The sequence below is a fragment of the Nyctibius grandis genome, chromosome 31, assembly GCF_013368605.1.
Source record: "Nyctibius grandis isolate bNycGra1 chromosome 31, bNycGra1.pri, whole genome shotgun sequence".
Taxonomy (NCBI): domain Eukaryota; kingdom Metazoa; phylum Chordata; class Aves; order Nyctibiiformes; family Nyctibiidae; genus Nyctibius; species Nyctibius grandis.
This window is the reverse complement of record NC_090688.1, coordinates 193,806-208,496: the sequence shown is the minus strand read 5'-3', so window position 1 is coordinate 208,496 and position 14,691 is coordinate 193,806. Positions and strand designations below refer to the sequence as shown.

Genomic DNA, 14,691 nt, shown 5'->3' with positions numbered 1-14,691 from the left:
CTCAGAGGCAGGAAAGGTCTGAGAAGTTGAGTCAAGCCCCTGGTGGGGGTGCTGTGGCCGGTTGCGAGCAAGCGCCGATGTCCCTGCCCCGGGGTGGCGTGTCCCTCCAGCCCTTTGGGAAGATGTCCCACCAGCAGCGCCCGCCGTGGCTCCTGCCTGCAGATGGTTTTAAGGATAAGACAGGGTGTCGAGGACGTGGGGAAGGCTGGGAGGGGCAAGTGTTGGCCAAGGGTGGCAGCTCCCAGGGGTCCTGCGGAGGGTGGTGGGTGCCCAAGCTGGGTTTGATCCCGCCAGCCACAGCCAGGATGGAGAGGGGGGTATCGGGAGGTCCCACATTGGACCTGCGGGGAGCCGACATGGGGGCACAGGGTGGGTGGGTGGGTGATGGTGACACCAACTCAGAGAGGTGGGACCCCATCAACGCCTGCCCCACCACCCCAGTGCCACTGCCGTGGGGAGGGCAGAGGCCTGTTTGAAGGGGAGGGAGGCTGAAGAGCCGTGTTTGGGGGACAAGGGGTGACGGGGAGGCCCCAAAGACAATCTTCGAGGCGGGCAGCGCTGATGGGGGCCGCGGGGAGGCGGAAGGGCTGCGTTTGGGGGGGTGAGGGTGACGGGAAGCTCAGGGGCCATGTTTGGGGGAACGGGGGTGATGGGGAGGATGGAGGGCCGCGTTTGGGGGTGACGGGGAGCTCAGGGCCCGTGTTGGGGGCTTGGGCTCAGACCCCCGGCTCCGCGGGCAGCCCGGCTCCCGGAACAGCCGCTCCGCGGGGCCGGGGCCGGGCCCTGCCCGCCCTGTCCCCCTCGTCCCCCCCGCGGCGGCCCCGCGCAGGCGCGGCTCTGGGCGCGGGATGGCGGCGGCGGCGGGGACCGTGCCGGTGCCGGTGCCGGTGGCGGAGGCGGCGGGGCCGGGGGAGGAGGCGGCAGGCGCGGGGCCGGGGCCGGGGCCGGCCCGCCTGGCGCGGCTGCCGCTGGCGCGAGTGAAGGCGCTGGTGAAGGCGGACCCGGACGTGACCCTGGCCAGCCAGGAGGCCGTGTTCGTCCTGGCGCGGGCCACGGTGAGGGGCGGCGGCGGCGCCCGGGGGGCGCGAGGGGCCCGGCGGCCCGGGGGACGGCCCTGGGGCGGCTGCCGCGCTGGGAGGCCTTTCCCCGCGCCGCGCTGCTGCCGGGCCGGGGCCGGGGGAGCCGGCTGGGCCGCGCAGGCCGGCGCTGGAGGCCCTGGGAGCTGCAGCCCCGGCGCTGCGCTCGGTGTCTGCGGGACGCGGAGCCGCGCCGGGCGCCCGGCCCGGCTTTCCCGGGGGAAGCGGGACGGCGGCTCCGGCCCCCGCCCAGCCCGCCGGTGCGCCCGGGAGCCCCCCGGCGGCGGGCGGTGCCGCTGCTGGCTCGGGGGAAGCCCCTGCGCTGCCCCCAGCGACACGGCGTCTCCCCGCGGGGTCCCGCCGCAGCCCCCCCGGCCCCGAGGCTCCCGCTGTGGCCGCGGTGCGATCGCGGCTGCGGGACCCTGCGCTCGGGGAAGCGCTGGGGCTTGGCCTGTGCCCGCTCGGGTGCGCTTCCAGCTCGCCCTGATGGCACGTCCAGGGTTTGCGATGTGCAAATCGGAGCAACGTGTATCGGGGGGTGGTGGTGGTGTTTCCTCCCTTGGGAAGCCTCTCCCGTCGCCCAGCCGTGTTCGGTGGGGTGGCTTTGGCATCGCGTGGCAGCACCCGAGCGCAGGCTGCGCGCTCTCCCTTCTGGCTCTCCCTGCGGTAGCTCCTAGCCCTGCTGCTGCGCACCTGCTCCCCGCAGCTGGGGTGTGTCTGCTGGGTGGCACCCGAGGACGGTCGTGCTCCATCCGCTGAGCGCAGGACACCGTCCCTCCGTCAGAAGGTGCCCTGGGAGCAGCTGGTGTGTAGCTGGTCTCCCAGACGTGTTCAGGGGAACCATCTCTGCCCAATATACGATCAGCCTTCTCTCCTCACTTGTTACTTCTCATCTGCATCGCTGTCCAACAGTTCCACTTGTTATTTTCAGAGCTGTTTATTGGAAAGGGGAAATGTTAAGATGGAGATTCTGCTTTCTTCCTGAAGCTTGTAGGACCTTTCCTTTCCTCGGGATATTCTCTCTTCCCTCTCTTATCCCGTGTGTGAAACTGTCTTGTTTTTGCTTTGCAGGAGTTGTTTGTTGAAACCATCGCCAAAGATGCTTACGTGTACGCTCAGCAAGGAAAAAGGAAAACGCTGCAGAGAAAAGACCTGGGTATGAGAGCATATTCTGTGCTGTCCTTAGCAAAGGGTTGCTAGGATGGAGGATTTTTCCACCTGTCTGGGTGTGATGAAGCAATCATAGGTGCTTCTCTTTCTTTCTTTCTCTGAAGATGGAAGAGAAACAACTTCTACCCAGTATTAGGCTAATAGTTTCACCAGCTCCAAAACAAGTAAACCTCTTTGAAATTGGTCACTGTACTGTGATGTAATTTCAAATGCTGCTATTTGAAGCAGTTGCAAATATGGAGTTGGTTTATCTATGTTAATTGTTCTCAATTTGCTTTTGCAGATAATGCTATTGAAGCTATTGATGAATTTGCTTTTTTGGAAGGTGAGTTTCTACTTGGTTTCAATATTTAGTGTAATCTTCTTGGGAGGGAAAGAACTTAATCATTTGCAGAGCCCTCTGTTTCCACATCTTTAATAATTAATAGTGTAACTTGTTATGCCCCTCTCTGAGAGGTGAAACACAAACCAGGTGGACCCTGAGTCACGTACAGTACTTTTTAGCTAAAAAAATCACTCGTGTGTGATTTGCTTAAACTTTAAAAAGTTACTGTATATTCCATTGGCAGCTTGTAAGCAAGTTTCATTTGTTCACATAACTGCATTTCTGATTCCTGAGACTAATTTTTTTTTTTTTTTTATTTTTAGGTACTTTGGACTGAGCTGGACAGAGACGGAGCTCTGTGGAGAAAGAGACTGCAGAAGTGGACACGGGGTGGAAAACAGGACATTGAAAGTTTGAAAATAGCTCCTACAACTGAGACACTGAAATGGCAACCATAATATTTTGTATAAAGTTTAGGTTGTTGTAAATTCTTTATTTAAAATGCATATTTTTTCGTAACTATTTTGTATGTCACTTAGCCGTGCCCTGCCGCAGTGCAGACTGCTCTCCAGCTCTGGCCAGGTCGCGTGGCAGTCACTCAGAGTAGTGGTCGCTGCCTCTCCACGCACTGTGCAGCACCACAGAGCTGTGCCTGGGGAGTGGCTTCGCTCAGATGTCCAGGCACGGTGAAGTTTTTTTTTTTATGGAAATGTAGTTTTCTTTGTATATGTTTGTTTCTTGGCCGAACATAATTAAATTTATTTTTTGTTGTTGTTGAACAGCTGTCCTGGTTTCTCCTCTGGACTTCTGGGACAAAGGGGGTGCTGTTCCTGTAGCACTATGGTCAAGGGCATCAGTTGGAAATGACGCCTTCTAGTAGCATTTTGCTTTTGCTAATTATTTCCTCAAGGCATTTGTCCCAGTGAAGCCCAGCTGTCCTCCAGGAACTATGTATGAGCTCCAGGGAGACTTGGCTTGTTCCTAGGGGTGTAAAGCTTCCACAAATTTCTGTGATTGCTGCACCTGTAAGTAATTGTAGCCAAAAAAAAACCCCACCCAACCCTCAAAACCCTGTTTTGAATGCCAGAGTGGTGTCAGATGCATTATACTGCCATCACTGTTCTCTTGTGCACTCGCATTCCTGAATCTGGCAAAAAAAAATTCTCTGGGAGTTGGATCTAGTCCCTGCCATGTGCACTTGGTCAAGTCAGTGCAGAGATCCTGACTTCCGTAATTAAGAGCCACAAGCAGCAAGCGTTCAGGACATCCTGCTGCCCTCGCCCGGCGTGTCTGTGGGAGTCCCTTACAGCACACAAGGACTCTCTGTGCCTCGACTGTTTCCGGGCTTCGGGAGATGATACTTTCCTACATGTATTTAACAAGCTAGAAAGAAAGATGCCTCCTCTAGGCTCTAGGGCTCAGTCACGCTGAGAAGAGGCAAAACCAGAGCTGCAGGCCTCTCTGTGTAGCCGTGGGGAACACGCTGTTGTTGCTGATGTGACCGAGTCCTACTGTGTTGCCATCTTTATGGACGAGCCAGCTTTGTTTCAGTTTTGGTGTTGCGGAGGGACAAAAGAGGGTTGTCCTTAGATAAAAGGGCCAGTGAATGTGATGAGTGAGGATGAAGGATGCATGTTCCTTGCAAATGAGGGACTTGAAAGTGACTCCAAGTCACCACAAACTTAGTTAGAGAGCAGTGGTAAGAACAAAGACCCCCAAGGGAGCTTCCAGGCTGGGAGCAAAACCAGTTGCTCTCAAGAAACACTTTGAATTTTGCTCGAAGCCTGATCCCTGTCGACATGTTGGGGAAGAGATGCCATCGCTGCCCAGGCTGCTTGGCTGTTTGTTCAGATCACAGTCAGGAGACATTTGCCAGCGATATGCGAACCCATTTGTCTCCGAGCTGTTCACCTTCTCCCCTGCTAGGGAGGGCCGGGTGTAAGTATCAGAGGTACTGGAAACCTTCTTGTGTTTCCCAAGGTGCAGTATGCAGGACCCGCTAGCTATAGTCTTCTTTGCAGGGCTCTTGCATGCTCCCACCTTTGCCAGTAAGTTCCTTTTTCCTTCTCATTCTCTTTGTCGGTGCTTTGGCCTCTTGCATAGGAGAGGAAAGAGCTTGTGCAGGTGTGTGGTGTGAGGCTGTGCACAGGTTTCGTTCGTATCTGATGCTTCTGTATGGGCACGGTGTGTGTTTGCTGTGTGCTTCACAGAGGATTGTCTGCACTCCCCAAATAAATCGGGGTTTGTCTCAGAGGAAGCTGCTGTGCAGAAATCTTTGTGGAGTTTGGTGCCCGCGAGCTGCTTTGGGCTGTGTGAGATTGCTCCTCTTCCCCAAGTTCACATTGCAGTAACATGGAAGTGGCAGGGAGCAGGGGACTGATGTCCTAAGATAAAACATGGCTGAACACAGCCTTTTCTTGGAGTAATGAATCAGCAGTGTGTTCAGCCCAACCAGCCATGTCTGAGAGATCAGAGGGGTCATGTCCATTTATAACTACTCTGTGTCTCTCCCTTATGCTGAAGCCTTTGGTTCAAGATGTCTGGTAGCTGGAGACTTGTGCTCGGGGCTCAGTGCCTCCTCCCAGCCCAAGCAGGAAAGGTGGTGAATTATAAACGGGGTGACGCTGGGCTTGGTGGTTTGTGACTGCAGGTGATGGAGCCGTCAGCAGAGAGGACAAGCAAGGGAACCTGGTTGCAGTGAGGGGCTGCTGCAGGAGGCAGAGCCATTTCCTCCACATCGGGCATGGTGAGTTCCTCCTTTGCCCGCAAGAAGCCTGGATCCTTTAAGCTTCCCCACTCACGTCCCACCCATCATCCCTCGGACGTTTCTTTATGTTGAAATTATCCTAGTGACTTTTCCCTCAGGGAATTAAGGACAGAAATATGCTGGGGACTCTTCGCCCAGATAATGCAACGCTTAAAGCATGTTTTGTAGGATAAGAACTGGTGAGTAGCCGGGCTCCTGGGTCTGTTCGTCTGCATGAAAGAGGCTTCATTTTCTGTACCAGTGTGTCATTTTCTGTACCAGTGTGCTGCAGCATGGTTGAATTCATTGTTCGGATTCTGTTTGGTACTGCGTAAGTTCAGGACTACTGCAGAATTTTGGTTCCCAGGGTTAATGTTGGAAAGGCTGTCAGCAAGACAAGAGGGTGTCCTGACTTTACTGTGCAGAGAAAGTAGGAAATATCTCCATTTGTTCACCAGACAAAAAGTCTGTGGCCTTCAGGAGTAGACTTTAGTCTCAGTTCCACTTGCAGCAGCAGTGAGGCTACATAAAATGAGCTACAGCTGATCTTAGCACAGATTTGTGAAAACGGCTTTAAACTGTATGGCCCAAAGTCTGAGGTTTCTTAGGTTTTTTTTTTCAGCACACGAGAGCAGTACTTGTACAAATTTAGCCTTCAGTGTTTGCAAAATATCAGATTCTTGTGTGAACAGTAGGAATTATAAAACGATCATATCCAAATTAAGAACTGTCACAAGCAGTGACAGCTTGTCATGTCCAGAGGAAACAACTTTAGAAGAGTAAATAATAATGAAAGTAGTAAAAATAGTAATAGATAGTGATTAAAATAATAAACACGGCCTGTATCGCTGCCGGGATGGGAGAGCAGGGGTTAACAGTGTCTTCAGCTGGCACGCTGCAAAGTGCTCCCTGGCTTACTGCTCCCTTCCCTGGGCAGGGAAACCCCCAGGCAGCCGCAGTGTGGTGGTAGTGGTGGCTGCCTCTTGTGCCAATACTGAAGATCAGTTTTTAAATCAATGCAAAATTAAAGTTTTGCGTCACACGCTGGGTCTGCCACTCCAGCAGGTTAAAGCAAATGAATCACAGTGGTGTTGAACTACTCACTGGGCACTTTTAAGGCCAGTTTTCTTCCCTGTCACATGATGAAACAAGGATTTACATCAACAATTCTTTGAGTATGGACAGCGCTATTGGGGAAAAAAATACCTCATTTTAGAAAGATTTCCAGCAGAAACAGCCAGTAGTCAATACCCACTGGTATTTTACAAACTCGAAATACAAGAGTAAACCGATCTAAACCTGGTCCCGTGTCTCCCCTGTTCCCACACCCGTTCCCACCTTCCCATCCTCTGCCTGTAGTGCTAATGCAGCAATGCAAGAGGTTTGGGGAGCTGTGAAATTGGGATTTGGTGGGGGGGAGCAGATTTGTTTTCAGCTCAGGCAGCTCCATGAACAGGTTCATCGGGCTCTAGGCAAGGAGCTCTGGGTTTCTCCTTCTGCCCTGAATCTGCTGGGTGCTCAGGCTTGTTCAGTACGTTCAAGGTCTGCGGTTCAGCGACAGCTCAGCGTTCACATTTTCCCTCTGCTAATCAATGCATTCACCTATTCTCACCCCATCCTTCATGAGCTCACTAAAGAATATAAAACCTCCAGTTTCCTAGTGAATTTTTAACTGCGTTCTTTCATTCTGTAGTGCATTGCCCATAATATATGAAATGTGTTACTTCTGGTCTGCAAACACAGCAGGCACATCTGCAGTGCTAGCAAAGGGCTCTTCCTCCTGGGATTTCTGCAGGTGCTCAGGCTGAAGGAATCTCTCTCCCAGGCAGACTTCCAGGGGTGGACCGTGTCTTTTTGTTCAGTGTCTGTGTCGTACTTGGCCCCGGTTTGAACTTGGGCCTCCCCAGCATCACGCAAAGAGTGAGTAACGCTTTTGTCAACCGTGTGCTTCACAGATGTCCCTGGCAGTCCTGTCAGCGTGGACGTTGGATGGTGCCGGTCCAGCTGCCTGTCCCAGCGGATCAGCTCCCCCCACCCTGGCCTCCTAGGGCTCTCCAGACACTCCTCCATGCTCAAATGCCTTAGAAGCAAGAAGGTGAGAAAGTGTGTTTGTGTCATCCCCATGGCAGGAGCGGCTGGGTGTGGGTGAAGGTCATAGACTGGTGCCTGGGGCTGTGATTTTTGTACAAGCTTTAATGTACCTGTTCTTGGCTCCTGCACTGCAGAAACCCCATCGCTGAGTCTCTTGGCCTTCCTTCGCCAGCAAGCAGTGGAATATGCAGACCAGACAAATGGAAACTATCTGGAGATGCTGGATCCCTCGTGGCAGAGGAAGGGCCAGAGTTCAGCCAAAGGGCTCTCACAGCACCTACCCAGCTGCTCCCGGCAGCATCCAAGCACATTTCTGTCCTCCCCCAGCCCAGCAGCGAGCAACTCCCCCAATAACTCTGTCAGCCACATCTGCTGTACGTGAGAGCTGGTGTCCTGTATGTAGAGGGGTTGGGGGCCTTTTCCTGCATGGTTGAGCAAAACTGGCAGGACCTGTGACTTCATGATAATTTGACTTTGAGGTGCTTAAGTCATTCCGTTATCACATGCCATGTGTCGCTCCCAGGAGTGACTGGAAGGAGCCCGTGCCTTTGGGGATACAGCTCTGCACAGGCTGCGATGCTCTCCTTATCCCTGGAGAGCTGGCGTTGCCTAAAGTCCCACCTCCACTGGGGTAACTAACCCTGGCGAGGGAACGGGAACGAGCGCTGCGGGGTGCTGCACGCGTGTGTCCTGTGAGTGCTCACCTGGGGGGCTGTAACTGGGAAAAATCTTGTTGCTACTTGTCCCTCTGTTGTCACCAGTGTGACACGGCTGGTGCAGCATCTTCCAGGTGGGCTGCATCATTCTGCAGGGCTGTCGTCACGCTGACCCTCCAGAGGGTGAAAAGACGACTGCTTTAGCCGATACAGTCCAGCTGCTTGTAGCAGGGTTTTGGGGAATAAACAGTTTTGGTATCAAGGTGTCACTGGGAAGAGCAGCACCACAGCAATGCAGGGCTGCTACACAGGGAGAGAGGAGTAAAAGCTGAGTCAGTTCTAGGTCAGAAGAGGTTTTTATTAGGGAGCTGATGCTGGAAGTTGCTCCCTGTGACCTGTTTTTACCAGTGTACGTGCCACTTGCCCTGTTCAGCGCAGCTGCAGGTCCAGCACCCCGACTCACCGCTGCAGCCGGGAGCCCCCCGCCCCTGCCCTGCCTGCGGCTCCTGCTGTGAGCCTGCCCGTGGGATGGCTCCTGCTCTTTGAAGGCGGTTGGGAGGTGGAGGTGGTTGACGGCTGTCACTGCAGCATGTGTCCTGAGGAGTGTCTGCGTCTCCCAGCTCTGAAAAACCTTCTTTCCAGACTCTCCCTGGGAGGTCACAGTCGATGTGGGGAGATGCTCTGACCTGACCTACAGTGCAGGTATGGGGCTGATGGGGAGCTCCCCTCCCTGAGCAATACAGGTTCGAGCCCTTCTGTGTGACCAGCACCAACATCAGAGCTCAGAGCACGATGTAACAACACTCAGCTCTGACACACAAACCCTCTTTGCCTTAGGTGGGAGTGGGATTGTCTTTTATACTGTCAGGGTTTGGCGTTTCTTTTCCCTTCTCTTGCTGGGCCCTTACAGCACAGGTCTGCAGGTGAAACGGTAATTGTCTGCCCCTGTGCATGGTGTGAGGATGGAAATACAAGCACCACGTGTTACAAGGACGTGTCCTCTAACCAGAGATCATAGAATCAGGGTAACCCAGGCTGAGAGGGACCTCAGGGGTCTCCGATCCAACCCTCCCACTCATGGCAAGAAAAAAAACCCTGCTGATAAAAGCTCTACTGAAAGCAGGCCATTAGCAACGACTGAAAAATGGAGTTTCCTTTCTGATGGTGTGAAATGCCCTTTCATCTCAGCTCCAGTGAACTACCCTGATGTTTCACAAATAGCTCAGAAATGGAAACTCCAAACTAAATCATTCCAGACAGGTCAAAACCTTCCACTGGGATAAAGCGGAACGGGTTCGTCCTGAGCTGGTGTGCTGTCTTGTGAGTTCACACACAAAATAACCTGAGAGTCACGTCAGTGAAGATGAACTGATCTGTTTTTATTGGAATGGAAAGTCGTGGTGAAATGATTTTCCACAACTGCTGATAAAATCAGTTCTCCTGGAATTTGTTGATGTCATTTTATTGGCATTTCTGCATCTAAAACCATCCTGTTAAAACCTTCCCGTGACACAGCTGTACCACAGCCACTAGAGAGGGACAGAGACCAACGCGAGTCCTGACGTGAGCGTGGAAAGCAGCGAAGGGGCCCGAGCTGGAGGGGCTGGGGAAGCCGGATGGATGGTGGAGAGGACAGACCCCCAAGGGGCTCTGCTTGCGGGTGCGTGTCCCATGTCCCAGGGCTGGAGGGTGCCCGCATACGGGCATCAGCGACTTGTGTAATGCGGCTGCAAGACGCAGCAAGTGGAAGAGAAAATTAGGCAGCGTGAAGTGCTTTTTTCCAGAGGTGGGAGAATCAGCATTTACTTCCCAGATGTGTGGCTGGAAGGTGTGGGACGATGCTGTTGTCCCCAGGGTGGCTCATTCAGGGATAATTCCAGGGCTGGGAAATGTTGACTGGCCCCAGCTTTGCCTTTGCCCTCGGGCAGGCCTCGGCTCTTTCCTTCTGTGTTTTCCCCTGTGAAGTCAGGCTGATACTTTCAGTGTCATGTTAAAGACTGGCAGTGTCAGAGGAGCAGGAGGGCCTGGAGAAGGATGTTAAAATCTCACCCAGAAATACTGGTGTCAGAAATCGGTTGTCTTCTTGCGTCCCCCTCTTAAGGCATCCCAGAGAGATTTGCCTTTAGAAAACACTTTTCCCTCCCCCGAAAACACAGCCCCATCCTAGAATAAAGAAATCTCCTCCAGCAGCTGGTGAAGTAGCTGGGAGGGGTCAGGAAACTCTTAGAACCATTTTAAAGCCAGGAACCAAACACAACTCCTGAAGGACCTGCACCCAAGGGCTGGGATGGGACACAACTAGGTCCTATTTAGAGCCAAAAGCCAAGACTGACCTAGCCATCAATGTAGCCATCCTCCTTCCCCTCCTCTAGCTCATGCAACAGAGATTTTAATCCTAATTTTCTTTGCGAGGGAGAGAAAAGCTGGTAGCTTTAGCAGATAAACTTTCTTTCTACGTAGAACTGAGCCAGGCAGGACAGTCTGTGCCCGTTTCCTTCCAGCTGGACAGGAGTTACTGCTGGAGGAGCCTCTGTCTCTCCTCTCGAGCCACTGAGCCCATGCCTGGACCTGCCACTGAGGTGACACAGCAGTGAAGACGTGGTCTTTCGGTGTGTCCAGCCAAAGCCCCCCCTTCGCCCTGCTCTCTGCATGGCTTCCCTAACGATCAGACTAGGTATGTCACAGCTGAATGTAACTTCTTTTTTTGCCCTGGGAACTTTTCATTGGATTAAAGCTTGAACAGGGAAAGAAAAGGCAAAGCAGGACTCGATGCTGCACCCCCAGAACTGGGGCCATCGCCTGTCGTCCCTCTCCTCCCCTCTGGTACCAGCCTCCCTCTGTCCCGCGATGCAGGCAGGGCAGATGTAGTAACTTGTGCTGACACGGGGAGATGCTGCCCCGGCGGGCACAGCTGCTTGCATGGCGAGCTGAGAGCCAGCCCAAAGCGAATCCTTTGGAGGTGCCCGGCGGAATGTGTCTCCAGGAGAGCTGGTGGCACGAGCTCCAGCATCTGGGAAGCCCGCGCGGGGCACAGCTCCCCTGGCAAATCCAGAGAGAGATGGAGAATGAGTAAATGTTCAATAATGTTCCCCAGCTCCCTGGTGTGAGAGCATGTCTCTGGAAAAAGCACGGCCATGAATATTTTATGATGTTCAAAGACCTTTTCTCTCAAAGATAATGTGCAGTAGCTCAGGCTGCCTCCCCAGAGATGGGGCTTTCACAATTTGCACCCAGAACAACCTCTCTTTGCACCTGTGGTCTGAAACTGATGGAGGAACAAAACCTACTGCTGAGGCCCTGAGCTGGTGCAGGGATGAGCCCCAGGCTCTCAGCCGGGGACCCTCGCACAGAGAACAGCACTTTCCACGCCGGGTGCTGGGCGCCGGAGCCTGACGCTGTGTCTGTGCTGCACGCAGACCCGCCGTGAAGATGCTGCAGCCACAGTGGCCTCAGGCCAAAGTTCCTTCTTGTCTCCTTGCAGATGGGCTTTTCTGCGTGCCCACAAAGTTCAACACTGCTCTAGTCAAAATCCCACAAGGCGGGGAGGTGGTTCGGACGCTGGAGAGCTGCGAAATGAAGGAAAAATGCTGTCGTGTTTCCCGGGTGGAGTATCATTGCGAAACTGTGCACAGCTCTGCGGGACACGGGGAGGAACGGCTCAAGGTTGGTTTCCTGCGGCTTGGCCTCCTCTCTGGTGGGCTCAGCCGTGCTGCTGGGCCCACGCGTGGGGGCTGAACAGCCAGGTGGGTGCTCTGACATGGGCAGCTTCACCCTGGTAGAGCTAAGCACACCCTGGCAACAAACTGTAGTGGTAAAAAATCTCACATTTATCTTATGTTATGAAATGCATTTTACTGCCACTAATTTGTGGATACATCAGGCCACAAATAACAAATGGCCTTTTCTTTGGGGTGGGGGTTTCTTTAAAAAATAATTAAGGGAGCAGTGAGATATTTATTTTAAAAATCATTTAATCTTTAAGTATGTCTTAAGCTCAGTTCAACGGAGACTCTACTTTCTACTTCAACATACCTTTGTGCACAGGGACCTATGGCTCAAAATGCACTGGTGTGCCCCCAAAATACTTCTCTGTACAAGCTTTGCCTCGCTGCTGCCCGTTCTCGGGGGTGTAGGTTCAGGCTGGGGATGGAGGGCAGGTGGAGGGAGCAGTGGCAGGCAGCCGGTCCCCTGGGGTGTCCCCAGCGAGGTGCTGCCGGGGATTTTCATGCCTTTGTTTTGCAAATCTTGGCAGGAAATTGATGTGGGAAGGTGCTTGGGCAGCTGCTCCTGGGGGGATCCCAGCTGCGGGAATCCAGCGGGTCTCGGGCACATCCCCACGCAGTCGGGGTCAGGGGCCGGTGTGAGCTGTGCCCCTTCCTCTGAGTAATTCTATCGGACCCGGGAGGGTGGCGTGGCAGCAAATTTAGGGTGGCGTGGGGGCGGATTTAGGGTGGCATGGGGGCGGATTATGGGCAGCACCCCCAGCTCACCCTCCAGGCTGTGTCTGACCCTGCGGGGCCCAGGCTGGAGCAGCGCAGCGTCTGCAGGGGTGCGACAGCAGCACAGTGCTCCATCACTTTAAGGGACTGAGAACAGCCTGCCGATGGTGAGGCCAAACTCAGCCCGTTGGGCCGCTGGTTACGGAGCTTGTGGTCCCCCGTGATGCAGACGCAGATGGGAAGAGGGTCCTGGCAGTGGCGTCTCCAGCCCGGGATGCCCCATACCAGTCCGTGGCACTCCTGCGGGGCAGGAGGAGGAGGATGCTCTGGGGCAGGGGGGGTCTGGACAGCTGCTCAGGCCCAGGTGGGCATGCGAAGGGAAGCAAATCAGGCCACAAAGAAAGAAATAACCCCGGCTTTGCACAGGCAGAGAGGGAGGAGAGATCACGGGGTTACACCAGGAGTGAGGAACAGATGCCACCGGGAGAAAGCTGGCTCCCTTCTCCCCTGCCCTGGTCCAGGGCATCTGCCCTATTTCCAGGCGACAAAACACAGGGCCCGGGGTGCGGGGGGCCAGGGGACACACTGGGTTTGTCTCTATCTGCAGGGAGTCACAAGGCGGAGAGAAATGTCTGCTGTGGGCAGAAGGGGCCTCCAACCCTTACCAGTACAACGTGTGCGCGTTCAGGAGCTGCCGAAAGCACATTCGCAACGTTGCTGCCATCCAGCAGTGCGAGTGCAGGGGGTAGCGGGGCTGGGAGCTGCAGGTGGAGCTCCTGCAAGACCCCCGCCAGACTGTCTGTAGGATATGTAAATGAGAGAAGGCTATTTTTTGAATAAAAGCTATTTTAAACAGCGCTTGTATAAATGAACCCTCTACAAAATGTTTTGCAGCTTGTAAAATAAACATCACAGGCAATTCACAGCTCCTTGGGGCTCCACTGTGCAGCTCTGTGGCCCCTCCATCTGCCCAAGCATCCCAGGAGGATGCTGCCTGCACGGAGGGATGCGGCCGTCTGGCACAGGCTGGGGGTCGCACGGACCTGGCTGCTCCCGTTTACAAAATGTGGAGCAGGAGTTGGAGAGGAGAGGGCAGCAGGGAGGTGGGGATGTTGGGGCAGTGCGGTCCCCTCTGCAGGGAGCCCCCACAGAATCACGGAATCACAGAATCAGTCAGGTTGGCAGAGCCCTCTGAGATCATCGAGTCCAACCATTGCCCTGACACCACCCTGTCAATTAGACCATGGCACTAAGTGCCATGTCCAATCTTTTCTTAAACCCCTCCAGAGATGGTGACTCCACCACCTCCCTGGGCAGCCCCTTCCAATGGCTAATGACCCTTGCTGAGAAGAAATGCTTCCTAATGTCCAACCTGAACCTCTCCTGGTGAAGCTTGAGGCTGTGTCCTCTTGTCCTACCGCTAGTTGCCTGGGAGAAGAGGCCGACTCCCACCCAGCTACAACCTCCCTTCAGGTAGTTGTAGGCTGCAATAAGGTCACCTCTGAGCCTCCTCTTCTCCAGGCTAAACACCCCCAGCTCCCTCAGCTGTTCCTCGTAGGTCAGACCCTCCAGACCCTTCCCCAGCTTAGTCGTCCTCCTCTGGACTTGTTCTAACACCTCAACATCTCTCTTGAAGTGCGGGGCCCACAACTGGACACAGGATTCAAGGTGCGGCCTCACCAGTGCCGAGTACAGAGGGACGATCCCTTCCCCAGACCGGCTGGCTACACTATTCCTAACAGAGGCCAGGATGCCATTGGCCTTCTTGGCCACCTGGGCACACTGCTGGCTCATGTTTAGCTGGCTGTTGATCAGCACCCCCAGGACCCCGTTGTCCTGCAGGACATGCTGCTGCTACGGGTGAGCCGGGAAGAGGAAGGAAAGGGTCCAGAGGATACAAATAGGTTCTTCCATCAATTAACTCAACTTGTCATAGCCTCCCTGCCTATTTTGGATAATTAACAGCCCTTTACCCACCAAGCGTTGGGTTAAAATAAATTACAGACACCGACTGGGCAAGTAGCCTTCAGCTTGTCTCCCATCCTGTTGGCCTGGACGTGCCTCGGGATCACCGCTCGGTCTTGCCAGCGGACGGACGGTACCGGCTCCGTTCCTGCACCGTCCCCTCTCCGTGCCCAGCCTCTCGCAGAGCCGGTACCTGGGGGCCTCATTCACAGGGGGTTTCCCT

The 14,691-nt window shown here is 54.4% G+C and overlaps 2 protein-coding genes across 2 annotated transcripts; both read left to right on the top strand.

Annotated features, from left to right (window-relative positions):
* Nucleotides 1–848: 848 nt before the first annotated feature.
* POLE4 (DNA polymerase epsilon 4, accessory subunit) lies at nucleotides 849–3,350 on the top strand. Its single transcript, XM_068420753.1, has 4 exons — nucleotides 849–1,055; nucleotides 2,148–2,232; nucleotides 2,530–2,571; nucleotides 2,895–3,350. The coding sequence occupies exons 1-4, from the start codon at nucleotides 849–851 to the stop codon at nucleotides 2,906–2,908; spliced, it is 348 nt and encodes a 115-aa protein (XP_068276854.1). The 3' UTR covers nucleotides 2,909–3,350.
* Nucleotides 3,351–4,558: 1,208 nt separating this feature from the next.
* LOC137675035 (uncharacterized) lies at nucleotides 4,559–13,252 on the top strand. The gene is given in 8 exon segments (XM_068420923.1): nucleotides 4,559–4,619; nucleotides 5,222–5,317; nucleotides 7,273–7,420; nucleotides 8,503–8,689; nucleotides 8,691–8,766; nucleotides 11,546–11,727; nucleotides 12,317–12,353; nucleotides 13,089–13,252. Coding segments are annotated over 8 exon segments (951 nt in total).
* The last annotated feature ends 1,439 nt before the right edge of the window (nucleotides 13,253–14,691 follow it).